The sequence below is a fragment of the Pomacea canaliculata genome, linkage group LG5, assembly GCF_003073045.1.
Source record: "Pomacea canaliculata isolate SZHN2017 linkage group LG5, ASM307304v1, whole genome shotgun sequence".
NCBI classification, from domain to species: domain Eukaryota; kingdom Metazoa; phylum Mollusca; class Gastropoda; order Architaenioglossa; family Ampullariidae; genus Pomacea; species Pomacea canaliculata.
The window spans coordinates 8,386,154-8,413,772 of record NC_037594.1 but is presented as its reverse complement, the minus strand read 5'-3'; the positions used below and the strand labels follow the sequence as shown (position 1 = coordinate 8,413,772).

Genomic DNA, 27,619 nt, shown 5'->3' with positions numbered 1-27,619 from the left:
CATTGGACTTCATTATTCCTTCCAACAAAGCTTGACCATACAGGAATACAATATTTAGTCAAAACTACTGACATCTTAATGTCAAAAATAACATTTTTTGAATACACAACAGAAACCCCTGGGAAAGTTTTTAATAAAACCTCTCTTTTTTAGCTATTGCTTTGTCTGTCTTTTTAGACTGAATATCTCAACAACCACACACATACATGCGACATTTGTTCATCCATTTTTGTCTGTCGCCATTTCCGTTCTTCCACCTGCAGGTCAATAAAACATCACCCCAACCTCCACCCTCCCCATGCCTCTCTACAGATGTCCAGTACACATTTCCTAACGAATCTTTGCTTTTTAAAAAACAATATCTTGTGACGCAGAAGAAAGTTTGCTAAGCTAAATCTCCGGAGGCTCAGGCTGGCCATCTTTAAACACACACAGGAGCAAACCAAAAGGATTTTTCCCTAATCTTCGGCCAATTTGCCGACCTTGAGAGTCCACGGCCTCCTGAACAACGCAGATGGTCATCAGCAGCCTGTGGATGGTGGTATCTATTCCTTGGGGCTGAGGAGCTAGATATTGGCAGCTGCACCAGAGGAGGATTTCATTTGAACCCGAAACTTCTGAACCGTCCAAGACTACCTTCACTTCTTCCAAAGGAGTAACGTTTCATCATAAACAGTAATTCCACGAAGAAGACACTTTTCCAGTGATCGCTTGAATACTGTGATACTTTTTTCCAGCTTTTTGCACGTCTAGACAAGATGTTTCCTAATTTTCCTAAATTGGTGTTGCTAGGAAGCAGCCTGCTTGGCTGTGTTTTTTCTCTTCCTATGACAAACGACGAAATCAACAGAGGGATCAACATGAAAGGTAAGACATTAATTACTCGTAGCAAAAGGTACAGATGATCAAGGTATTGAGGACCAAAGGTACAGATGACTAAAGTATTGCAGAAGCATTTAATAACTTTTATATAAAGCATCATCAGTTCGCAAGGTTTTCGATGTCAAGTGTTTCTAACCTTTCAGTTTTTCATGGAGCAAGCGTGACATTGATGTAAAACCGCAAGTAATTCCCAGGAAGGACGAATGAAATAAGTCACTTAGACCCCAACAAGAAAAATAGGAAGTTCAGATTATAGTGTCCTTAAAATGAGATATTCTTTTAAAAATATTATATCTGTTCATGGAAGAGAAGAGTGGTCTCCCAAATGTTTGATGTCGAGAAAAAAATCAGTTCTTTCAGTTTCGTTTAGGTTTGAAGTGTTTCTGTCCTGAGTGTAACTAGAGAGAGAGAGAGGACGAACTCTTCCCAGATTCAGAAATTTGGATCGCGATGTAAGATTTGAATGCAAAATTAACGAATATTAGTACAGGATCCCTTCACTCGTGCAGTGAAAAATGATTTACTGATGGTCTTTTTCCAAAGAACTGTATAATACTCCTCGCCATGTCCATCAAGCAGTTGAGTTGTAACGTATGATCATCGTAGCACTGAGGAAAGCATTGCAGGCAAGATGAAGATAAATTCCAGCCAAGATGAGGAATGACACCTGAGTAATTAAGGAAGCAGGCCAAGACTACAACAATCAAAACAAAGGTCAGCCGACGGTGAACAAAGAAAAATTCACGTCCAGCTTCATCACAAACTACTCAAACTAGGGATAATGGAAAATCGAAAGCCGCCATGTCAGTTGGACGCAACCTAATTCTCAGACTATGAGATTATTGTCCTTCACCTTTCTAAAACCTCTTACACTCGACTACTTGAATTTGAAAACAGGTAAATAGAGTCCTAGCCTATTTCTTTTGATATCTACGAGCGACGGCAGTACGCTGTCCTTTTTGCGCTCTCTGAACTCTGAACTTTGCTCGTAATTAGAGCTAATGATGTTCAGGAGGCTAAATGTCGAAGGGACAAGCTCAGCAGTAATCTCCTTGCACTACAGCTTTGCCATTAAGTTTACGTCCGTCTCTAGGATTCGTCTCACGGAGAAACATCCTGTCCTCATCACCGACATAATTTGTTTTCTGGGCTTAGCTACACAACACACTTAAGTCTTAAAACAGGTTTTTATATTTACAACATGTGTATACAACTTACAAACAGTTTCATAAAAATTCTTCAAAATTGCTTCTACAAAATATGTGAAACTGAGCTTTGGTTTCTGCACAGATTTTTTGATGTTGTTGTTGAAACATCAGATTTCTCTTTTCATTACAAAGGCTGAGAGCTTAATGATGGCCTACGTGTACCATCTAGATTGCTAGACACACCATCACACGACATTTAGGAACCCTCGTGACATTTCGCAGTCAACAGACCAGGAAGAGGACAATTTGAGAACACTACAATTTGATAGAAACGACACGTTGCGTGTTCTGATAAAGTTTTTGCACGACCTCATCCCTTCAGATAATAGTTTTGTTTTTCATTTTGCTTGTCTAATCGTCAAGAAACAGCATGTCCCAGCCATAATAAATCCAAATTTAGGCATGAAGTTGACTGCTTGGAAAATACAGAATTTTGTGATTCAATGTCAAAGCCCGACCATGTCAATGCTGTACACTATGCTTCTAGATAGTATTCAATATATTTTGAGCTCAAAATATTATTTTTTATCTCTCTAGTAATTTCGTTGTCTTCTTTTAGAATAATTTTTAAAATAATATCTATAAGTCTACTCACTAACAGTATGTTTTCTGAAGGGAACAGATTGCTCTTCAGTTACAGTATAGCGAGCTAGTTATGGACACGAGATGCAGAAATAAAAAGTTTTTGACTTTATTTGGCCTCTTGCACTGAAGAACAAGACTAGACTAGTTACTAAAAAATCTGCATAGTGAGTCACCCTATAGATGGGTTACTAAGACAAGAGCGCATGATACAATACAAAAATGGTGGAAGAACATCATTTCCACGTTCATAAGAAGATGATTGGTCCCGGAGTCCACATGGCTGGCGCCTGGCATGCAGGACACGAGGATGTCGCGAGACAACAGCCAGTGTCAGGCGCCCAGTTCTTTACATTCCAGAAGGTGGTGCAGGAAAATTGCTTCCCACAGGCCACATGCGTCTTCTTGCGACGGGACGTCGCCTTCTAATTGGTCGCCAAGCGACAAGACATGAAGCCGAGCGCAATTAGTTTTGTCACCTCCATGGTGGAACTCGAGTGTGTGTGTGTGTGTGTATAAAGACAGACAGACAGACAGACAGACAGACAGACAGACAGACAGACAGACAGACAGACAGACAGACAGACAGACAGACAGACAGACAGACAAATTCAGATCATGAATATTGCACTGCTAGAGCTAGTAGTTTTCTTCGTCAACGATAATTCGCCTCTGCCTCTCTCTCTTTCCCCCTTTTTTCTTTCTCTCTTTCTCTCCATTTCTGTCCTTTTTACTTCTTTTCTTACTTCTTATTCTGGTTCATTGTTCAGGATGTCATATGTTCCAGCATTCACACACTTGTACACCCCTAAAGGATTAGTGTTCTCAATATGCATACAAAGATTACTTTTGTACGCGCACACGCTACCTTTCACACAATCACACTCACACAATGTCAGTTTATAGACAGAAAATCTAATGGAAAACAATTGTATGTTTATGATTGCTGTTTTTTTCTGTTGCTGAATAACTGATGCACCCGTGGCGACTGCGTGCCGCCAGATCTGTGTGAAGCTTGCGACACCTCCACAGGGTCCGGGTACTCGTACCACCCCAACTACTGCCACCTCTTCGTGCACTGCTCCCTGGGGGCCGAGGGCGAGCTGCTCGGCCAGGTCAAGGAGTGCACCCGTGGGCTGCTGTGGTCACAGAAAGTCAAGCAATGCGTGTGGCCCATGGAATCCGACTGTTCAGAAAGTAAGTAAGCACTGTTGTGACGTATGTAGGTAAAGAGATATTTCTCACCTGCCATCAGCACCGACTTACCGACAACCTCGACAACTTGCCTGTTGGTGGCTGCCATGAAAAGGCAAATGTATGGTACTTTAAAAGTCATGGTTTCGATTCTTAAAGTAATTTTATACATCTCTTTGTGTTTATGTTCTATGGGAAAATATTGCAACTGCTAAGTCGCTAAGGAATAACTGGAGTCTGTCGGATAGGTTCATAATCCTTTAATGTAATTGTACTGCCATCTTTTAAATAATAATGTAATGTTTCAGACAGTGATGTTTGCCATACAAAAAAATTGAGTTGGTTTTAGAATGTCTTGACTGTCGATTATAGTAGTAGGGTATGAAAAATTCGAACGCTTATCCTTGTTTTTTAACCTGGATACATCAAAGTGGTCACATTTAAGCACTTAGATAACTTCGTCCAATGGTATTTGTATGCTCTAAACTCCTAACAATTCATGCAGAAAAATAAACGAACAAAATTATTTAATCTTCGTGACAGATTTTTTAAATAACACTTGATGTCCAGTTTCCATGTTGCAGAAAAAGCCATTAAGGTCCCTGGAAAATACAGGCCACCAAGTTTTTCTCTCTTTCTCTCTAGTTTTTGTTGGAAGGGATAAGAACACACATCAAAAACTCAGAAGCTGCCGATATGGCGATTAGAGGAAGATTGCTACTTAAAGCGCAAAGGCGCAGGACCCTTTGCATCCTTATCTGTGCCACGAGAGAGAAAAAGGGGAGACAAGCTGACGAGAGCAGTGAGAAGTCGAGCACAGGGGACGCAACACAAGTTTCTCAGTTAGGAAGAGATGCTCTAAGTCCTCTCGGCAGGCGAGCTCGCCTGTCTGTTTGCTCTTATCTCACTGGCTTCTCGTGGATGCGTATTGATCCCGACATGTCTGCGATGCCACCGTCCCGAAGAAAGTCTCCCCTACCATTACCTCCCTTTGTGTGTTCGTGTGTGCGTGTGCCGGCGTTGTGCTTTACAGTTTAGCCGAAAATATATGGTGGAAAAATCACGTTTTGCAGAAACGATCAAGAAATCCTGAACTGTAAAGCAGCAGAAAAAATGTTTAAAAAATGAATATTTCATTAGAAGAAAAGAAAGAAACTGAAAGAAAAAAAGATTTAAGCGAATGTAACCAGAGGAGTCTGAAGACCTATTTTCCGACTGACCTATGACAAAGCTCCCTGAACACAAATTTCAAAGAATATTCGAGTATCTGGGTTTGCAATGTCGTGGCCGGCAGATTATTGCCACGATCACGTGATCATATAATGGACTCTTTCAATGGCGACTGGCCGCCTTGTTTGCCTTTCTGCAAGTCAAAGTCGACCGAGAAAAAAGGAACTGGCACGCCTGCAGGACGTCTCCAGAGAATGGTAGACAGCCCCAGACCGAGTCTGTTTCCTGTCTAGCTTCGTTATTGGAGAAGGAGCGTCTTGAGAACAGAGTATCAGACTGACGCTGGAAACAACACAGATGCCCTCGTTACAGCAGACGACATGAAAGGAAGTAATGCCTGTACCTGACGCAAGATTGCTTTGGTAGGATGTACAGACCGACAAAAGAAATTCTGCAATCAAATCTCAAGAAAAAAACAACTGTCCTTCTTTTATAAAACTCTGATCACGTACACCACATTCACACTCCGTGGGTCGGTGAAATTTCCTCGAACAGCGCACTCTAGCGGCGGTATACCTGCGACTGAAAAGGTGAGAAACGTTCAGCAGGCTGTGTCCGAGCCTCAAATTGTTGCTGTTTGCTGAATACATGTAAACACAGGTGTAAAGGTAGCTACCTTCTTGTAATGAGTACTTCTCGCCATTCCAGTCGCCATTTACCTGGTTGTCCAACAACCTACCTGTCGTTGCATCTATTGCCGCCTGTGCACACTTCTCTCTTGTTCCTCTTATTTAACTGTTAAGTCGGAAATAATTTCAACTCCTAGCCGTTAAGGAGGTTTAAAGGTCGCCTTCAAAAGAAGTTTGCTTGAATGCCGCTGCCTTTGGTCCCTTTAATTACTACTGTATTGGCAAACAATTGGACTGAGCTCAGTGTTTCGCACGGTTGTCCCCCCAAAACCATTGGCGCTCTGTGACCCCATAAAACTTTGCCAAACTTCGTCGAACATTCAACATTGTCCAGTTAAGAAGACTCATAACAGATGCTGAATGTTATTTTCTTATGTTTACAGCTGAATGATACCGTTGCAGTTTCTTCGCGTCACGTGATCGCTTCCTGACCTCCCTGTCTTGCTTAACTTCCGTTAGTTTGCACTGTGCATCCTGTCTGCATTATTTTTTTCAGTTCGTACCGTCTTCCCGCTTTTATTTTGTTTCATCGACGGGTGCTGGTCTTGTTGTCCTCAGACCCCTGCGTGAACCAGTCAGTGACCATTCGAGATGTTCGCAACTGTAACGGCTACTTCTCGTGTCCGGACGGCAGTCACCTGCAATACAACTGCTGCCCGGAGGACCAGCATTATGAAGCGTCCACTCGACACTGTGTCAAGGACCGTGCGTGCAACGACCCCTGCCTACCTGGCTCGGCCAACGTCACCGCAAAGACTCCAGGTACTAAAAGACATGCGAATAAATGTCTGTCAGTCCACCCTACAACAGTTAGGATGTTTGTGGGAATTTTAGGTCGAGAATGACCGAAATAATTTGGCAGATTTTGGCGAGTGGTTAAGTAAGCTACAGAATCCGGTTCAGTATATACGTACATGCATCCTGGCAAGAGGGTTGGACATGTCATCAAGCTGCTGACAAGAGGTCTGGACATGTCATCAAGCTGCTGACATGGACTTCTTTTGAGAGCGCATCTAGCTAAGGGCAGCACGTGCACAAGTTGCAGGGTCACACATCTGCCACAAGTTCTCGAGGGCCGAATCAGGCCTTTTATTTTCATTCAAGTAGTTTCATTGGACTCTTGCTGAAAACTGGGGAAAGTGGAGGAGTAGCTTCCTTGGGGTCCGCTTTTTTAAAGGGTTGGATCGTGCTTTCAACATCGGCAAGCTCCACTTTTAAATGATGTGCAAGCAGACGTGAAGTAGCTTGAGATGGGAGCTGGAGAGGAAAATTGATATGACAGTTCGGCTATTGATGAAGAAGTGCTAGCTTTGATAAAGTTTTAAGAATCAGACCATGACTGCATAAGCATTCAGACAAATAAACCTATACAAACATGAATACATACAAATCACACACGCACACGCCCGCACGCCGCACCCACATCTACAAAAAAGTTATTTTAAATTATCTTAATCTATTTAGCTACAGCTTACAGAAAATTATCAAAATGTCGAGGAGATTGTTTAATGAAAACGTGGCTAACATCAAGTTGCTCTGTTGCTGTGATAATGTATATGCATCTCTAACGGCTTTCATTTAGCCGGTCCCAGCCGTGACGACACATACAATGTTTTCTAGCGAAGTACAGGTGTGTGCAAACTTGTGTTTGTGTCTTTGTCCCGACCTGTCATAGTATCCACCTTTGTGTCAACACTGGTGTTACATGGGCGACTCGGCGGGTCAGTAAGAGTGTCGAGTGTCAGTCCCGGGTGTCAAGTTGAGCTCCTAAAACTTGCCGGGTAGTCTTCGTGTCACGTGACGCACACACTAGGGTGACGACCCGACTTGAGTATCGGAGTTATTTCGAGTCTGTTTACAAACCTCCCACCTTCTCTCTCTCTCTTTTAACCCCACACTCCCTGTAAGCTGTAATCATTCGGCGCAGACATTTTCCTGTCGGTACTAAACATTTTGTGAAGTTCTCTCTGCAGTTCATTCAAACATATATATATATAAATACAAAGAAAGACACATTTACATATATAGATGCGCAATTAAAACATAGTTATTTTGTTTTATTCACGCAAAAACCGCCCAAACCCTTTGGAAAAAGAAGACTGCAGCCGTTATACTGTTCCGGATGACCCGGGTAGCTACCTGTGGTCTGTGGATGGTCAGAACATCACCATGACATGCGCCACTGGCACCGCCTTCTCGCCAGACTTCTGCAGCTGCACCAAAGTTTCCGGGCCTATCAAAGATGGTAGGCTGTCAGTGTGTGTGTGTCTGCGTGTGCGAAGCTTATGTTAGCTGAAAGCAAGGATAGCTCGGTGTATGGAAAGATGGGGTGTTGGTAAGGCAAGTGAAATTTGCCCAATTGACGATAATTGTTAGCAAATGTTAATGCACCAGCTCATCGTGGACTTCACAGAGCACACCCTTTTCTCTTATTCCAGAACCGTGCGAGCCCTACATTCATTTCCCTTTTGATGTCAACATCAAAGACTCCAAAGGCCACACCGCTTCCGGCGGAAATGCTGACATTAAAAGAAGCGACACGTCGGCGACAGGTGGCGGCACGGCCCACTTCCGAGGCGACCAGCAAGTGGTGGCCTGGGCCATGAACAACATGGAGTTCAGATCCAACTTCACATTGTCGTTCCGCTTCAAGTCTCTTCTGCCGGATTATCAGTCCGCAGACGACGAACGGTTGGTCCGAGTCCTGGTTTGTCGACTTGTGATTGCAGAAAAGCGTAGACAAAGCCTAGCAACGGTCCTCTAACCATTTTGGAGAACATCTTTGTCTTGCACATTGTTTAAGTCTCAAGTTTGCATATTCTATGCATCTATCGTACACATTTTCAAAATTTACATTCTAAAAAAAAAATCACAGTCAGCTAATCCCAAGCTTGAGTAAGCGTTAAAAAAAATTAAATACCAATAAGAAATTACTACTAATTTTTTTCTGCATCCATTCGACTCATTACAAGTGTTATCTACCTGTCTGCACCACAGGTATGCTTTGGTGGACAACAGTGACTGTGACAAGGAGGCGACGTTCGGGGTGGCGCTGCTGAGGACCTCCCACAAGCAGGGGACAGTTGCACGGAGGGTTCCGCCTAAAGAACGGCATGGCCTTCACCGCCAGCTCTGGGGATCTGGTAGGATGCTTATCATCGTTATTATCGTCGTCTTTATCGATAGAGCGTGACAGCCGGCCATAGCTTGATGTGTTGGTTGCTCATTATCCCTTGTAACGCAGTCACTGACCCACGCTCTTGTTGTCATAGCAACTCACAGACTGGCATGACGTGGTGCTGCTGAAGCAGGGCCCGAGGGCAGAGCTGAGAGTGGACGGCAAAGTCCATCCAATAGAAGGCGAAGGTACATTCTTTCTTTCTTTTTTGCATTTTTCTTTAATTCTTTGGTTAGTCTATTTCTGTCACTATTTTATTACTCGTGTGTCTGTTTTTAATCCCTCTCTTTTTGTCTCAGTTTTCTTTTACTTATTTAACATGTTCAAATTTGCCAAAGCACGATGTAGAATAGTCTGAGAACAATAGTAACTTTGATAAAAATTCATTTATCTTTTCAAATGCATCAACTATTTAAAAAAAAACTTATTATGTCTGTTTACACAAAGAAATGGGCAGGAAGACAAGCATACATCGTAGTTAAACAGAATTAATGAACCGGCATAATTTCTTGTGACTATTTAAAATGTTTCATAGTAGAGACATCCGTTTGTTAGGTAGGATAATTTTCCACACACCTTGTCTGACATTCCCATCACATTTGCATTTAATTTCTCGGTTTATTTCTACAAAGAAGCGATTCAGAATGGACATCCTGTTAATTTTATTTTACTAGGTCTGTCAATATTTGCAAAGAGGGAGGTTTTTGAACGATTTAAATATTTAATATATTCCTTTCTTTGAAGCCACCTTGGAGTGAGAGCAACTCATTGTCTTCGGTCGGCTCCACGTAAAATAATGACGTAGCACGTGAAGAGAGTCTCGCACAAAGCTCGTCCTGGCATTGCCATTGTTCACGTGTGCAAATTTCTCTAAAAATAAATTCACCCGAGGTCACGTTGAAGGATAGATGTAAATTAATGGTCCTTCATCTTACGCTGCCCTAATTCACTCTGTCTCTCCCCATCGCCCTCTCCACCCATTTGTCCTTCTCTCCCTTGAACCGTCCTCTCAGTCTCTCACTAGCTCTGTTTTATTCTTACCTGCTTACAGTTTTTTTTTTCTCTCTCTCTCTTTCTCTGTCTGTCTTTCCCCCTTGGTGCGCTTCCGATGGTCACAATTTCATTGGTAACGTGTTGTCTTTTACAGTAAAAAAAAAAATAGAGTTGGCACTGTTTATTGACATCCACAACACAGCTTCATATCCATAGCTTCGTATATATAATTATTTTATTACCATAGTTGACTCATTATCTTCTTCGGCAAATGTTCCCCGTTATTCAAGGGAAAGAAGCGGTCTAAAAGTGACCGTCAGTAGAGAGAGTGCTACTCTCCCCTGTCTTACACAACGTTGTTATCTAATCTAATTAATGTTGAGTAGAACTCACTGTGGAAAGAGATAACATAGGTGCTCATTATTGATATTAAATGTTAATTTATTTCAGGAACAGAGGCAGACATCGACCGTGTGGACTGTTCAATGACCATTGGCACGGGTACCGGGCTGCAGAACTTCATCGGGTACATTGACGAGGTGAGAGATAAAAGTTACACATCGGGTACACATAGGTGAGCCACAGATGTTACATATCGAGTACACAGGCGAGATTTATAGTTACATCTAGTACATACAGTATGTACATTTTTTTCTTTTATAAAAATAAAAAATTGTTAGATTACATGTTTTGTTTAATTAAAAATGATAGATTCTTACAAAGCTTATTACAAACAAACTAGCTGTAAGAACTGAGAAACAGACAGAACTGATTAACAATCTAGAATATCAAACCTATTTGTGTTTTGTTCTCTCGTACTCGCAGGTGAAATACTACAAATGTGTGCCAAAAGAATACTGGTGAGTGGCCAGAGTGATATCAAGACAGCTGTACAAGGAGAAGGTTGTTATTTTACAGACCTGTCATTGAAATCTTTGTACATTGATGTCTTGTACATCACTAATGGCTGACAACATAGAGACTCCAACACCAGCGTGAGTCGGGTTCAGCCGCCTATGGTTGTCTTCAGCGCTTTGTATTAAAAAATATGACAAACTTTCTTGCTTTCACCTTACATCATTTATCAGTGTGTGAGAGAGAGAGAGACGAGAGAGCTATGTATAAGAATGCTCATTTTTTATGTATGTATTACAAAGCATTAAATATACTTTAGAGTTCATGTGTTCCAAGCTGAACAGGCTAAAGAACAAGCTGTCAATACTATGTCAAAAAAAATGAAGAAATTTTATCTATTTGTAGTTTATTTTTCTTTGAGTTGTTATTCCCCTTCAAAACAACGTAAAGTAGGTCTTTAACGTTTAGTCGAGATTGAAAGGAACATGCAAGACTGCAGTCATGAAGCAGAAGTATGGCTACATCAGGATTCGATAAGGATCGAACTCTAACCTCCAAACAGGCGTGAACCTAGCGAATGAGCTAATAATATAGACGTACCCGGGATGCATACGGCCTTACACCTATCATTCCACAATCTACTTATTTAAAGGTCTAGCAGTCTACATTTTCAACTCATTAGGCTTAATTACTAATTCTTAAAATATGACTGAATAACCCCATTCTGTTCTCTAAATACAAGGCTTCACAAATGTCAAAATACGACAAAGCTATGACATCACGAGTGTACATTGTTAAACCTCTGTCGCCAATGGTAACCTAATAAGAGAGCTGTATGAAAATTGATTGTCAATCACGTGTCTCCAAACATCGAGGACTCCATATTTTGAGTGTCTTTCACTGCATGGTCATAAAAAGTTCAGCCGTGTGGACCACTTACAAGCTCAGTTCCAGTTGACTGAAATACAAAGCCTGCCTACGCTCGAGGGCAAGAACTGCAACAGTCGGCGTCCCATTCCGTGCCACAGTGACGAGGGGAGCACGTGCTGTAGGCGTCACCATAGGGACATGCGTCATTTCCGGTATGCGCTCTCTGACAGCTGCGGCAACAAAACCTTTGATACCAGCTATCCAGGCAGCTGTGCTTAGACCGGCCAATCACCTCGCTACACGTCTGACCTCTCCAGACGGGATGAGGCATGTCGCCAAGGTAACACGTGTCTGTCACTTCCGCCGGCACGTCATCAAAAGGGACGCAACTCCCAGCAATGCAGCGCTTCCCAGCTCCGCACACAACGCCATCAACGCTGTAAACTCAAAGAAAATCTTTTTTAAATCTTTAAACAAAGTAGTGAGATATACTATACATGGAAAGTATGTTACAACGCTGGGTGGGTATAAGAAATAAAACAAAATGGTCATTAAAAATGCAAACTGCTAGGGTGAACTGAGTGGTAAAAAAAATGGTAAGTAAAAATCGTAAAGTCAACATGAGAACATATTTTCAAATTAAGTAAATAATGTTAAGCTAATGTAACACTAAATATTCAAGTTAAGTCACGAAGTAAATAACAACTTAGTTCACTGCTTAATGCAAAATAGATTTTATGTCTTTTTTTCTGCAGCATTCTGTTATCTGTGGCATTCTTTATCACCTTGTTGAGACTATGACATTCCTGGCAATACCTGAGGAGTGTGTAGCTTTTTTGTTTGACCTGCGTACCTGCTGACACCTGATCAGCACTTAACTTTAATGCTGCTTACGTCATAGAGGGACCAACTTACCTGGCAACACCTGAACTGTTGATAGTATAGGTGCGAACTGACGTGACAGCCAACTGCTTACCTGGCAATACCTGAGCAGTACGTGGCGTTGACGTAGCACCACATGATGTGGCAGATAGTCTCCTGGCGACCCACACCGTAGAGGTGACGACACACGTACGACGTGCTCCCGTAGGTCATCTGACAAATGGCATCAGCGCTGTACCGCTGGCCGAGATATGGCGCCTCCACTTCAGCTGAGTTAGTGCTGTCCGCTGAAAAGCAATACATGGTGGTTTTTTTGTTTTGTTTTTTTGCAAACGAGTACATTTTAAGGCTCAAATAAAGCTTCATCAATGAATGGCTCTAATTGCCTTAACTTACCCGCCAATATGGTTTTCTATCGAGCGAAATGTCATCGGCTAATTTAAATTGTTTTCTGAAAGCAATCGGCTCAAAGCAGTCATCCAGATTGTTCAACAGAGAAATATCAATGAATGGCCAGCATGCTCAATATTAATGCATCAATCATTGCCTATTTTAGTATTCAGTGAACTGAAAAGAGAGCGGAGCACCAGACGGCAATAAAACTGTCACCTGAAATGCAGTCGACTGTTCGCGACAGCTGTCGAATCTTTCCTAGAATGCTTTCTGCGGAGCAAGATGAATAGCTCCAGCGCCTGGTTGAAAGGCCAATATCGTTGTCGTTCATGATGAAACCGGAAGTGGCGTTGCAGTCGTTGCTATCGCCGTCGTGGTAAGCTCCCAGCGAGTGACCAAGCTCGTGAGCGAAGACAACCGCGAAGATTCCGTTCATGGTGTTTTCCACGATGGACAGGGAGTCGTGCGCACACATGGTGCCCATGTAGGCGTAGCCCTCCGTCTTGGAGTCGCCGCCGCTCAGCAGATCGTAGCCGGTGACCAGCAGGGCGTGGTCAAACTCGTAACCGTTGCGGACGAGCCAGTGCCAGAAGTCTCTCGCCACGTGGTGATCGTTGGCCGTCAGGGTTCTATTGTTCACGCGACGGGTGATCGCTTCATCGCCTTGGATGACAACCACGTCCAGGATCCTGGCGTCCAGACGAAGTCCATGCTCGGTCAACCCATGCAGGATTAGGTTGGCGGCTGCGAAAGATGACCGGATGTAACCTCTGACAGCCTCGGCTGCTTTGTGTCGCTTGTCCTGCTGGTTGCTGCCAGACTGGACCTCCAGCCACTGTCTGTAAGCCAGGTTGTCCACTACCACCAAGATTTCCACCGAGTACTGCGGCATGACCGGAACTGGCGTGCAGGTCACGGCCTTGATACTGAGCAAGGTCAGGGTCCAGGAACGGTAAAGTGGACCTCATTGCCGTGAGTAATGACGATGTTAACAAGATTTCTGGTAAGAGATAGCGAAAGAGTGTTTTTTTTTTTTACTTTGATGAGAGTACAATACTACGTTGCTTCGTAATGGTTGGAGGCTTAGGGTTGTGGGAGGGGTTTCTGAAAGGTTTATTTGCTTGTCATCCCATCTTTCACTTTGTAAACAATAGCCTATAAAATAGTGGATGAGGGGTTGTCTCTTTAGTACCTCCATAGGTTTTTTTCTCCAGCCGTTTAAAGTTATGTTAAAAAACATTGATTATAGTCTACAGTTCTAATGAGCGAGTCGGCTTAATAGGATCTTCCCTTGGGACAGTCTGCAAGTGTATGACAAGCGTACACGAAAACCACAGAACCATGGTTACAGACATGGACCACATTAAGAGCAAGATGAAGATTAGTCAGAATCTGTAAAAATTAAAAGACACATTGTTACTAAAGTTACTTCTACTTTAACTACTTTTACAATTGTTGCAGCAGGAACCGTCCCTCTGTGACCGTATTGAAAATATCAAGTACCCTAAACCAAACACTTCAAGGCCTTGTGTGCCTTCCGCCTTCCCCCAGCTGACTGCTGCTAGGCAACCTAGAAATGGCGCAATACTGAATCGGTTCCTTTACTCTGAATTATTGCCAGGTAACTGAAGAATTGCTATTGTAACTCAGTCAGGACTGTTACCGTTGACATTTTCGTTTCTTGTAAACGACTTCTGCTTACAATCTACATCTGCCTCTATCTGACATTTTTTAGCTTGTTGTGCTCAATATGTCAAATGTCGGTGAACACATTTCACACACTACTCAACACTGCTCAACAAGAACTGTTCTTGTCTTTATCAGGTGGACGGAGTTGTTACAAGGTACAAAACTGAAAATTTGTAAATGTTTATGTTTGAGACAATAGGGACGGCAAGAACAAATTAATTAAATTGTTGGTTAGTGAAGTTATGCAAACCTGCTTCAAAATAAATATTCAAAATATTATAAATAAAATATTTTCATTATATCATACACTCCATGACTTGCTTAATTATTAAGAATTATGATACAACAATGTGCTTTTAATTTCATGCAGACATTTAGTCTCCATTAACATGTTATAACCAGATGTTTCAGACCATACTGAAGACAAAGAAAACCGGGAATTACATGTAAGAAAATAAACAACTTAACCAAACCTGGCTGCAACGATGCTCTCTAGTGGTGCTCTCAGTGGCGTATGGCCAGGTGCAAACAAGTCTCAAATGTTTGTTTGATAAAAATTGTCCTGTAAACAGTTTCAGAAGGTTGTCCCCATGCCCATCCCACACAGCTAGACAGGAGGGTCTAACAGCACGATGTCCGTCCTCCTTCCCAACCCCCCAACCCCCCAACGGCCTTGCAGGTGTCAGTCTGTAGAGTTTGGCCAACCACAGCATCAGTCGTGTCTTTGAATACCAACAATTCTCTGCTCGCATATTTGTCAGCGTGTCTGCGTGACTTTCAATGAATCTTACTTGGTCACAAGACTGATTTACATAAAGACAACCAAACAAAAAACTGTTCCTGTGACTGTAGCAATGCATTGCAGTATCATGCAACACATTTAGAGGCCCGATAAGACAAAGAGGAGACAGATGAATTAGCATGCTGTCAAGGTGCCTGCAGGGCAGTTTAACCGATTTGCTGCGCGTCACACTGTGTGTCCGCAAGCGATACAGGGTTCCCCAGACTGTTAAAAAACAAGTCATATTCAAGTTTTAACTGTATTATTTGTCCACAAATATGTTTTCTAATAGTCGATACAATTGATGTGAGTAGTTTTGCTCGCTTGCTTGCTCGCTGATATGATTTTATGAGATGTATAAATATTTGTATATTTATGGGATATATAATTTTCTTTAGTAATTTAATCCATGAGCTCAGTAATTTAAGCTACCTTTACATAATGCTTTATTAAAGCTAGTTCGTTAGTGTTGAAGAGTATAGTCTACTTTATGTCTATCACCTGGGCGGTCCGGTTAGCACCAGTGCAGTGAAGGTTGGGTGTCGCAGGTTCAGATCTCGTCTCGGGCACGCTGTTTCTTTCTCTGAATTTGGCATCTGTTTACAGTGCTGACTGCCTTGCCATGATATAACCTTAATTACTGGTTCGGAGTAAAACACTAATTCCTTCCCTCTCCACCTCAACGTCTTTATTTATCACCGCATGCTCAGAAATTATCAAGATATTTTAAGCACAGTTAACCTACACCATACCTTTTCTAAATTAACATCGTATGTCGTAAAATAACGGCGACATCATATCGCTTAAAATTAGCCGAGGTGTCTTTAACTTGTAAACACGATACTTTGACACTAGTCATCGTTGAAAAAGAAGCTGAGAGGCGGAGCGCGTGTTCGCAGCCCGTGCCTTCGCGTCTTTCTCATCGCACGATGCAAATCGATCAACTGTTGCTATGGTTACTTCAGAGTTTCGGCGGTGCCGACAGCGTATCGCGGGAAGCAGACGACGTGAAGTGGTGAACAGAGGCGCGAGGTGTTCCCACCTGTATCCTGGGCTTAGGTCTTGGCTTATTGTTACCTGGCGGTTGGGAGGACTAAGAAGAGGATTTGTTTGTTTTTCTTTCTGTCCCTGGTGTCAAAACCTGTCTTCTATGGAGTTCTGCGAGTCTGTCATGTCTCGACGTTTGTCAGGTAAGCGATTCCAGTTACTGTCAAGTCACGAAGTGCGTTACACGTGAACATTCCAGATTTGGGAATATTTCTGTTGAACAGGTGAGAGGTCTTGAAGGTTTGTCATCACAGTCGATGGCGAGTGAAAAAAGGACAAATACGCAAGCACTCTCTCTCTCTCTCTCTCGCCCTCTCTCTCTCTCTCTCTCTCTCTCTCTCTCTCTCTCTCTCTCACACACACACACACTTTCTCTTTGACGAGAAACATGCAGGTGCCTTCCAGAAATCTCCGTCTTATCAGTCACGTGACTCGTTTTATTCACCTGTCGCCACAAAGTACAGACGTGAGCACAACGACCATCGCCTCCTTACAACATCAACGCCCGAGTCCTCAGGTCAGCGTGTCTGTGACTAAAATATAATCTTCTCACTCTCTTTCAAAGCAAAGAAGCTTAAGTTAAGAGGCTCCAGAGGGTCGACGGTCTGTGGAATGAGTGTGATTTCTGTATTGAACTTCGTGTAATCAGTCATGTCTGACGGCGATGTTTTGTTAGATGAGCGTTTGAGGAAGATATTGCTAAGTCTTTTCTCTTTCTTGGATGAAGCGAAGTGCAGAGTATATTGCAAATAAAAAGTCAATTTATTGTGTACCTACTGAAGGATTTATTGTGGAGAAAAGTACGATGGACTATTTGTTCTTGGCGTTGTGTAGCGTCCTGAGGGACTCTGGGAGTTCAGCTCGGGCAGTTCACTAAAAGCAGTCATTGAAAAAGAAACTAAGAGCTATACAAATAATGTATTTTAAAGCACATTATAGGAGAGTCGGGAGTAGAGATGTGTGTCCTTAATGAACTGGATGATTGAGGTTTTTTTTTTTCGTTGGTTGATGTAAGGACCGGGCTCCATAAAGTCATATGAATAAATTTAAATACACTTTTTTTTTGGTGCATCGTTTTGGTTCAACAGTGTCTTATGTTGGCTTACCTTTAATCAAATTTGTTCCATGTAAATATATAGAAGACAGATCAGTTAAAATAAGCAGGTGCTTAAATAGACGGACGAACAGAAGGAAGGACAGACAAACACAGGATGAAGAAATAACTGCACTTGATGAAAATTAAATAGATTTTATTGTTTTAGTAGTGCATTCTCCGTTCTAGTTTAGTTGATGTGTTTTAATTTCAAATGGAAAGCAATATTTGAAATATTTTGGGATTTAGACAGTGACACTGACGGGGAGGAAGAAGTACCCATCGCCCATCGCGCGGCTGCCATTGGTGACGTCACACGTCTCGCGCAGGTCGTGCAGCAGGACCCGAGCATGCTGGAAATGCAAAATATAGCAGGTGAAGAGAGCGAGAGGTTTGAACACATTTGTAATACAAACAGAATGCGGGTATTGTCACACAACAGAAATAAAAATCCCATAAACCATTTTAAAATAAACAAAATGTGTCCTGTGTACCAGAATTTTCATATTTTGGTTGTCAATAAAAAAAAAAATTCAGAAAAATTCATCATATAAAATGCTGTAGAATGTTTGAAAACGAACGCAAGACTTACTCTGACAAAATGTTTTCTCTTGTTCCTCCTCCTGTGACCCAGTAACAAGCTCACATTGCCTATTTATTTTTCATATCCCTTCTCTTATTTCACTTTGTGTAGTTCAAACAGAATAATATCGTGTCAGTTTACCACGTGTCCTTCACAACGCCCTGTTGTCTTTTTATCTTTCACATCGCTTCCTCTATTAGTCTATTATGTTGTAAGATCATCAACAGCAAGCCTACCTGTAAAAGATTAATGCTTTAAACTGTGCTGTTAGTGTGTTCCTGTAGTAGTGCTGTCCCAAATTGTTTAAAAGCATTTATCTGACTGTAAAATGAATGTCCTTTGTGCCTGATAATTTCAACAGCCTGTTTAATCCTTCATTTAGTAGCCTCCATGGTCTGGGAGCAGCCTGATACCTTCGATCATCCCATTGCTTGTCCATGTGGAATATTTTAATTTGATCACAAAAGAGCATCTGTCAATAAGAGAAGTCTCTGGACACAGCTCAGACATCACACAGTCTGCAGAGACCTTCACAGGCCTTACATTTCCTGTTCAAACAGAATCAATAATATTAACTCTTTTATTTTTTAAAATAAAATTCAAAACTCTGCGATCTCTCCTCTCTTGTACTGAGAGTAATTTGCGTTGTATCTCATGGCTGCCGTGCTCATCACTGTAGTCGAGTGTGATCGTACATCGGCAACAGAATAATCAGAATTCTCATGTCCTGGAACAGCATTTTATCCACTCCACCAACATCACCACCAAAATTGTTTTCCGTAAAATGTAAAGCCCTGCACTTTAAAGTCTTGTGCTATTCTAGACATCCTTCGCGCAATAATGTGTTCGGTAAAAAAATAAGTTCCTTTGTGTATTCATTATCTGTCCTTTGTATGTGTTCGGTATACAAATAATTTCCTGTGTGCATCTATCATCTGACCCTGTTTGTAGGGCTGACCCCTCTGGCCCAAGCCGTACACTGCCAGCAGATGGCGGCAGTCAAACGTCTGGTCAAGATGGGCGCCGACATCAACGCCCAGGACGGACTCGGCAGAACCTGCTTATGCATCGCATCCTACCAGGTGAGCCTCCTAGACAGACACACCTGAGTGAAGTGAGCAAAGAAATGACGATACCATCAACCATCATTCTTGAAAAATTTCTGAAATGTCTAAATGTTTTCATTTGAATCTTCTATGTAAAGCCCTTCTATGGCATTCTGTAGATGAATTGATGCTTGGAAGTGAATTGCTGTGCCTGACAGGGGTGGCATGAAGGGGTGGTCTACCTGCTGCGCAATGGAGCGCGACAGAACATCTGTGACAAGGCCGGACGATACCCTGTCCATACAGCGACATACAACAGGGATGTTAGGCAAGTCAGTCTTACATGTCCTTACTCTAGCAGACGTGTTTACAAACACTTCAAAAATTTTTGTGTGTGTGTGCCGACTAACTAATAGACTAACACGCACGGACGCGCACACAAACGCACCTGTCCTCAGACCTTGTCCACAACCTGTCCAATGAAACCAAGAGCAGACGTCTATGACAGCAGCATCAGCAAGCAGAATCCCAGAATTCCTGCAGCCAGCTGAAGAATAGGACAAAATTATTTAGCCACGGACAAACAAGCAAATGAATAGGTTGAAGCGCGTGCAGGCAGTTCCTCCCTAGGGCCATATCCTGCACACCAAAGGGGAGGAGACCATGAGGCCTGAGGACTTCGATCGTAAAGTGGAAAAAAGTCAGCGACAGACAGCCTGGCACCATCCTGGCAGCCAGCCTGAGGGTGTGTGGTGGCGCCATGACTAGGACCGTGTGTAAACAAACAGTTTACCGTAGTCAAAGCCAGAAACTGTTCAGATGAACAATTCTACCGGCAAGGACTCAGTTATGTCGTAGTTCGCGATTTCCTTTCAGAAATTTCTCTTCTGATGTTCACATTTTTATAGCTATTTTCAAAGCCAAAAATAACTAAATGAAGACAAAAATCCTCCCCGGTGGGTGAGGTAATGTTATTTTCATTGAACGAATCCACCCAGAAACGATCGTAGTACTGAATGAAGCTCACTTTAACGTACCTGAAGATTCAATGAAGAATTTTGCTTCCCAAAAAGCGCAGTTTGTTCTTATTGAATGTGAGACAATTGTTTTCATTAGTGCTAGATGCAGGTAAAGATCATCTGAGTGAAGTTGTATCAAAACAAAAGTAGTCCGCAGCATTTTCTATAGCTGTTGTATACCATCCAGAAACCGATGCACCAATAAAATAAAATAAACAGAAGATTGTGGCACAAGAAAACTACATAGTTCGTGCTTTTAGAAAACATTTTTAGAAGAACAAAAAACTCTAGGTACCCCTCACAAAAGTTTTTTTTGCATTTAAAACGGAATAAGTGAAAGATGTATTTTAATTAGTTTAATTTATTTTCCACTATACAATTAACTATAAATACTTATGGGATAATGTAATATTTAATTTTGAGGATATATGATATTCTACTTTCATGGACGTGGTTTGTATTTGTATAATTTCCCAGGACTCTGTCAGCTTTGGTGCAAATGCTGTCGAAAGCGGAGATTAATCAACAAGACAATGAGGTAGGACCTGCAGGACTGGCCTGATCTTGTGTAAACAAGCCACTGTTTATCCGTTAATTTTCAGCCAATTAAAATCCATCTTTCTGTCAACATAACAGGCGTTTAATTTATCGTCACTTTTTCGTTAAGAAATGTTGATTTATTAACACACGGTCTACTGACTACAGGTACCACATTCCACTCTTAATACTTCCAGTTCGTTACTCATTGAACCAGGTCATAAAACGGCTGTAATAGGTTAATCTGCCAGTCCACCAACACTTGGTTACCATGGTTACCTACGATTTCGACATGAAGCGGGTAGTTGCATCTTCTGTTCACCCCTGCGCTGACTTTTTTATTTTACAAAATTTTATTTTTCATCACAACTAAAAATCCAGCCCAAAGACAGAGTCTCGAATAAGTCGATCATGTCAAATTTAGAATTCTGTCACTGCTTTCGGCTTCCAGTCAGTTAAAAAAAACGTTGGAGTTTAAACCAATGAAAATGTCTCACGAAAATGAAAGTGAGGCTGTGGTTCCACCAGGTTTTTTGTTTGTTTGTTTGTTTGTTTTCTTTAAGAAGATGTGTTCTAGTCATTAACAATGATGTTAGCGCAAACATTTGTGAAACTTGTGTCTCCGCAGCTGATGAGTCCTGTCCACTGGGCAGCGTTCCACAATCGACCCGAGCACCTGCACCTGCTAATGGAGCGTGGCGGTGACGTCATGGCAACCGACACAGATGGCAAGATGGCGCTGCACTGGGCAGCTCAGGTAAGGTGAAAGCTGTTGTCGGAATGGTTGCAGTCTCAGCTTTTGCCGATTTGTTTACAACTAAACTATTTTTTGGCACATTTTAAATCTCTCTTTTGCATTTTTCAAGAGTTTGTCTTCATGTTCGTGTGAAAACTTGTAAACATTCCTTGACGGGCTTTATAAGGACGGTGTAAGTCGTTGAAGATTTCGTTTCTGTGTATATTTCGTGTTTTTTATTATTTTAGTAGTGACGAGTTTCATGTTGTACGAAAAAATAACACACGGGTAAAAGTCATAAAGAAAAATAAAGAAAAACAGAAGAAGATAAAGTATTGATAAAAATTAGAGGAAAAAAAGAGATGCTGCAAATGTGGATTATGTTTCAAACAATAAATAAAATTATTCCGCTTTTTTATTAGAACGGTTCAAAGGAGTGCTGTCGTCTACTCACATCGTTTAAGGACAGCGCGTGCTCACTGTTTGCGGCAGACAACTCCGGCAAGACTCCGGTGCATTACGCCGCCGCTGCGGGTCACGCTGACCTTCTCAGGCTGCTCGCGCAGTGTCCCGGATGTGACGCAGAGGCTGAAGACCCTGACGGCAGGTATAACACGTGCGCTCGTTGGACCCCACAGCCTTCAGTGCATCTTCATCTGAAATCTTGTGAAAGACAGAGAGCGAGAGTCGATGTAAATTGGTGTGAACTTTGACCTTCACCTTAGTTAGACTGCGCATGTCGACTAGATTCCTTCCTGCTCCTCCTATCCCAGTCGCCATTTCCTCAACCCGTCCTCTCTGTGTGGTCCTGTTGCTACAATAAACTGGTGATGGTGGCGTTGGTGGTATAGTGTCTTTATTTGTAATATTATAGATGTTTGTGTTACTAAAATGTCACAGTGAATGTTTTGTGATGTGAAGGACTCCACTTCACTGGGCGGCAGCCATGGGGCATGCGCAGTGTGTCGAGGTCTTACTGGAGGTCGGCGTGAGGGTTAATGTCAAGGACGTTGATGGCGGCACGCCAATGGCCTATGCCCGTCAGTCTGGAAACACAGGTAGGTTCAACAATTGTGTGTCTGTCTGTGTGTGTGACCGGGTAGGAATAGTGGAAGGTGTATTTGGGTGACAGGCTAACTGGGAAAGACATTGACATAAACACACAATCTATCATACAGGACAAAACTTAAGCGTTCGATAAAAAAAAAATTCGGCAAAAGAATGGAGAAGGAAAAAAAGAGAAAAAAATAATCATTATGACTAACGCATAACTGTTGTCTATCGTTATCATTACCAAGTCTATTTAAATGATAAAATAAAAACTGTACTGCTCACTCAGACTGGCATTTCTTTGCTAGTTTTTCAATCTTATAACACGATTCGTTGGACATAGTTTCCACAGTCTCCTTCTCTCTCCGGCAGAATGTGGCCGCTTGCTGGAGCACGCGCTCCGCCTCACTGGGGACTGGCATGAGAACAAGCAACGGCGCCGTGAATCGGACAAGAACAGCATCTCGAGGTTGCCATGGAATCCACTGACCTTCATCAAGTGTCTATTCGCCTCACGCAGCAAAGATGGAAACATCAACCATTCACACTTGGCTTCCAGTTCGTTGCCACACGCGCCACCATTGACACAAACTGTGATAACAGGCCTGGGTGAGGGTGGTGGTGAGGGTAACGGGTGCTCTCAATCACAAGACGATTCACGAGGGAGATGGAGATGGCCCTCCGAGGAGAGTAGTTCTCAGCCCTGCTATGACACCTTCAGCATGTAGTCTGTACAGAGACTTCTTGTCTACAGCTTGTAGTCTATACGAAGACTTCTTGTCTACAGCTTGTAGTCTACACGAAGACTTCTTGTCTACAGCTTGTAGTCTATACAGAGACTTCTTGTCTACAGCTTGTAGTCTACACGAAGACTTCTTGTCTACAGCTTGTAGTCTACACGAAGACTTCTTGTCTACAGCTTGTAGTCTACACGAAGACTTCTTGTCTACAGCTTGTAGTCTATACGAAGACTTCTTGTCTACAGCTTCGTTGCGTTTTTCCACGTTTCCATGAGTCCTGACCCGGAAGTAACAAACTTAGCAGAAAGTTTCGGATTTTTTTCTTTGATTTTTATTTTTTATTGAGACAACCAGACTTGGGACCGTGGTCAGGACATCTGCCTACTCCCAGAATTACTTATTTCCTAATGCCTGCAACCGCAGCTGGAAGCCCCACTGAAGACATGGACCCATCTTTACGGGTTGGTTTTGTGTAAGAGGGAGACAGCGCGAGAGAAAGAGAAAGTGAGGGAGTGAGAGTGAGAGATAATGTGAGGGATGACCACATAATGATCGGTAGATTGTAAACTGTCCGTGAAAGAGAGGTAAAGCAGGAGGACGTGTAGTTGAAAACAGTTGCAGACTAAGTTCAGTGTTGATTAATGTGGGGTCTGGCCTCATTTTCAAGACCTAAAATGGACACAAGCCAAAGGAGATTGATGGAAGCTAAGTCGCGCTGTCTCCCTCACTGTCCCATTCTCATTCTTACATTCACTCTCCATCCTCTTAGCCTGTGAAACAAATAAGATCTTGTCACATTCTGTGCAACATTTCAATTTTTAAATTTAAAATTGTATTCTGTCTAATCCGTGTTTGTTTTTTTATAACTGTTATGTTTACAAAAAAAAAATTCTTGTATTTAAGACAATGCGTTTTTCCCTCTCTTCTTGCAGACTTCAGCTGGTTACTAATTATGACTTGTCAGATTTTTTTGCTGTTAAAGTAGTGTATTGCTTTTAGATTCTTTGTGGTCGAAAATACCAGTACAGTTTAGGAAAGTAAACAGGTGATTTGCAAGTTGTGAAAACAAGGGACATCATCCCGGACAGTTGAAGTTAAAGACTAACTTGCTTATCTCCCTTTTGACGAGCCTGCCTGGATTTGAAGCCCGACTATTGTAAGTCAAGGTGTAACCATACCAACAAGTTTTCTAAAAGCCGAACAGTTGCTGCCAGGCTCGTCTGCAAAATGACTTGGTGAGCACGTCTGTGTGTGTTCCACATCTGTGTGTCTGTGGCAACTTTGCTCGAACAACTGTGTGCAAGCTGTGTGTCACATCTTCTTACATGGACTCAACAGACTTTGGACAGCAGCAACTCATTGCTCAAATGTACACGACTGTTGACTGAAAGGGACAGCAGGGACATGTCATCATTAAATGGGAAAAACATCGCTTGTTGAACACGACAACCTGAGCGATGTTTCTTCATTTGCTTAGATGAGTCACACTCACTGTTACAAATACTACTTACAACAGAACTCTCCAGTGTAGGAGAGTAATTTTCTTCTGCTCTCCTAGTGACAGGGGAGAAGGTCCATGTTTGATGACTTATATCTTGAAAATTAAGCATAATTATCCAAACACATTTTGTGGATTATTATTTTGCACAGCGTGCACCGTCAGTCAGCAGTTACCGCTTGTGCCCTCAAGGGACCTTACTCATGAAGGGAAGATAAGCCCTCAAACCATGGTAAAACAAAAATAATTATCTTGTCTCCGTGCCACAGGGAGACTTTAAGTCGACGTGTTCTGGGACCTTAGCTATAAGTTCCTTATGGTAAAGTAATACGAAGTAATATTCGAAAGATTTGGACAGTGCGACACTTTCTTTTCCATAAGTTCCAAAATTTACCCACTGGGTAAGGACTAACCTTCGCTTCATGTACACGGTACACGAGCACTGGAACACAGTAGGAACCACAGAAACATATCACGCGCGTGCACGCTCAGACCTCCGTGGTTGAGTCTCGACCACCATGACAGATGTCTGACGACAGCAGACCGCGGAGAATTAATTCCTTGCGTGCAGGCACCGGTAGAACACAGGTGAGCAGTCTGTGTACCCAGTGACCTCTTGTTCCGGAGCTATAGTCTTCTAAAGCTTTTCATACGTACTGTATACTGCACTTATCATACGTCGTCACATCAGTAACCCTCATAACCCTTAAACTACATAACCTTTAACCTCGATTAGCTTTGTAGGTGCTTTTAACAGCTGCATTACCTCGTACAAGTCTTGTACTTCGGCTGTTACAAGTACCTTCCACACCTCCACATATACAACTCATTTTGTAAACCCGATAAAAAAACAAATCCAAATATAAAACACACTCACACACACATACACTTCTATTAAAGGTTCTCTTCCTCACTATTTCCCAAGCCACGTTAATTGAGAACCCATCCATCAACAGATTTTTTTTTTCAATAATTTATTCGGCAATAAACTACTTAATACTTATGGTGCCAGGCTAAATGCCATGAACAGAGAGTAATTATTCGCGGTCAGACCGCTTTTCCCACGTACAGGAAGTCGACACAAAAACGCGACACAACCACGCCGCCCACCTCCAGCTCCACCGGAAGCAGCAGGATGGAGCGGAAGAGACGAGAGAATGAGTGCGCAGTCTCCGAGTGCCAGCTAATCGTGTGTTTGTGGGGTAACAGACCTGGGTAGTAAAATGGCGCTACAGCACTTCTGTCCGGGTGAACGCGGAGTCAGCATTACTCCCCCGCCTCACCCCTACCCCTGCACTCGGTAACTCTCGCCTACACACTGCCGCTGGTACCCCGGGTACGTGCCTGCAGACAACAGCTGTGATGATGGCAAATTGCTGATCACATTATTAGGCTCTTCAGTCATCACTGAACTATTTTTTTTTTTTCGTTTGATGAATTTATCTCTACAATGCGCTGAAAATAAAAATAGTTCCTTGCTATTTTCCTCAAATGAGTTCAGATAACAGTGACAGCAGCTTTATTCATGGAAGCGATTCCAGATGAGGTTTCTCTCGTATTTTCTCTCCCCTTTCTCTTAAATTAATTAATATCGTGTGAATGTTATATCGTTAAGTTGCTAGTTTATGTTTAGGCATTAGGTGGTCCAACTGTTGCACGATGACCACAATTATCAGCTGATGATATGATGTACATGCTCGGAGCATCTGGCGACATGTAACCTTTCTCTCTCTCTTTCAAGCACATGACGATTGTTAGAAAAAACAAGTTTTACGACAGTGTGACGAGAGGTCTCTCATGAAAAGTCGCAATGATACAGAGTGGAAAAGCCATATATCTATCCCTTCTCTCTCTCACACACACGCACACAAACGCACGCACACACACACGCACGCACGCACGCCCACACAGAATGTGCAGGCATGCCAAGGAAAGTCATCATGATACAATAAAGATCAATAACAAAGGATGCTTCAGATAAGATAATCAAGAAAGTTCTTTATGGCAACGCACTACCCGCACTAATGTTTCACCTTTGACCCCTCAGACCCGGTGCCGAGGTTGAGAGACCCTTGTTACAGCGCAAACAAAGCTTTATTCATGGAGTGAAAGATGCGGGGCTCGCCCTCATATTTTCCCTTCTCTGCTTACAAACAAACAAAGCGCCTAAACAAGTTGTGTGGGAAAGTTCTGGCAGCCACCCTGGTGGTGACTTAGGTTTATACTCCACAGCTACTGAGACAGTAAAGTCAACAATAAAGATTTTTTTCTTAGAAAGAATTGTAACACATTGTGTTCCGAAAGTGCGATTTGGTTTCTCTGTCTCAAATTCTGTTTCAGAAAGCGTTCATACAAAAAAAAAAATAAAATAAAGAAAATGGTGGCAGCTATAAGTACACATGAACGTTTTGTTTAGCACTGATAAAACCGCCATGTAATTAAATTGTGATAGATTTTTACCCCCACCCACGCCACCTAAAGTTATTAACTTAGTGCCGCTCGCGCTTCCAGTCTTATCACAGGAAAACAACAACAAAACACACACACATACACACAAAAAGGTATAGAGAAATAAAAGAATGATTATGAAACAGATGGTTTCTGTCTGATCTGTAACGCAGTTACATTGCAACCATCTAAAATGGATAAACATGTCCGTGGTCGTTACAGTGTTATTTCCTTCCTCCTGTCCAGTCTCGATCAAGTGAAGACGAAAGAAGGAATTATGCATAGGAAAAATACCTACACGTGTATATGCTTACACACACTTATGAATAGAAAGTTCTCGAAGTATTACACAATCCTTTCTCTCGCAGTGTAAGGTTAACGGCCTGTCTACTAACCCTCGCCATAAAAACAAGCTGGTCACGTGACGCAGCTACACGTCGCGCCGTGTGTGTGTGT

General features: G+C 42.3%; 3 protein-coding genes across 6 annotated transcripts; 2 read left to right on the top strand and 1 right to left on the bottom strand.

The window, feature by feature from the left end:
• Window positions 1-524: 524 nt before the first annotated feature.
• LOC112564972 lies at window positions 525-10,953 on the top strand. Of its 3 annotated transcripts, XM_025240160.1 has the most exons (9): window positions 525-867; window positions 3,675-3,869; window positions 6,284-6,487; window positions 7,821-7,970; window positions 8,164-8,416; window positions 8,723-8,868; window positions 8,998-9,091; window positions 10,347-10,435; window positions 10,722-10,953. In XM_025240160.1, exons 1-7 carry the CDS (start codon window positions 759-761, stop codon window positions 9,015-9,017), a joined length of 1,077 nt encoding a protein of 358 aa, XP_025095945.1. In that variant the 5' UTR covers window positions 525-758; the 3' UTR covers window positions 9,018-9,091; window positions 10,347-10,435; window positions 10,722-10,953. The 3 variants fall into 3 exon arrangements, with proteins under 3 accessions (XP_025095945.1, XP_025095946.1, XP_025095944.1); XM_025240161.1 differs by having other exon boundaries at window positions 7,824-7,970; window positions 10,347-10,953; XM_025240159.1 differs by having other exon boundaries at window positions 10,347-10,953.
• A 187-nt stretch (window positions 10,954-11,140) lies between these two features.
• LOC112564971 (metalloprotease mig-17-like) lies at window positions 11,141-15,221 on the bottom strand. Its single transcript, XM_025240158.1, has 4 exons — window positions 15,059-15,221; window positions 13,113-13,896; window positions 12,598-12,790; window positions 11,141-12,058 (listed from the first exon to the last, which is right to left on the bottom strand). The coding sequence occupies exons 2-4, from the start codon at window positions 13,786-13,788 to the stop codon at window positions 11,728-11,730; spliced, it is 1,200 nt and encodes a 399-aa protein (XP_025095943.1). The 5' UTR covers window positions 13,789-13,896; window positions 15,059-15,221; the 3' UTR covers window positions 11,141-11,727.
• LOC112564970 (ankyrin repeat domain-containing protein 55-like) lies at window positions 13,924-24,059 on the top strand. Of its 2 annotated transcripts, none has more exons than XM_025240157.1 (9): window positions 13,924-14,517; window positions 17,756-17,881; window positions 19,041-19,171; window positions 19,354-19,463; window positions 20,632-20,692; window positions 21,320-21,448; window positions 21,850-22,034; window positions 22,349-22,485; window positions 22,850-24,059. In XM_025240157.1, the coding sequence occupies exons 2-9, from the start codon at window positions 17,857-17,859 to the stop codon at window positions 23,203-23,205; spliced, it is 1,134 nt and encodes a 377-aa protein (XP_025095942.1). In that variant the 5' UTR covers window positions 13,924-14,517; window positions 17,756-17,856; the 3' UTR covers window positions 23,206-24,059. The 2 variants fall into 2 exon arrangements, with proteins under 2 accessions (XP_025095942.1, XP_025095941.1); XM_025240156.1 differs by lacking the exon at window positions 13,924-14,517 and adding an exon at window positions 16,252-16,556.
• The last annotated feature ends 3,560 nt before the right edge of the window (window positions 24,060-27,619 follow it).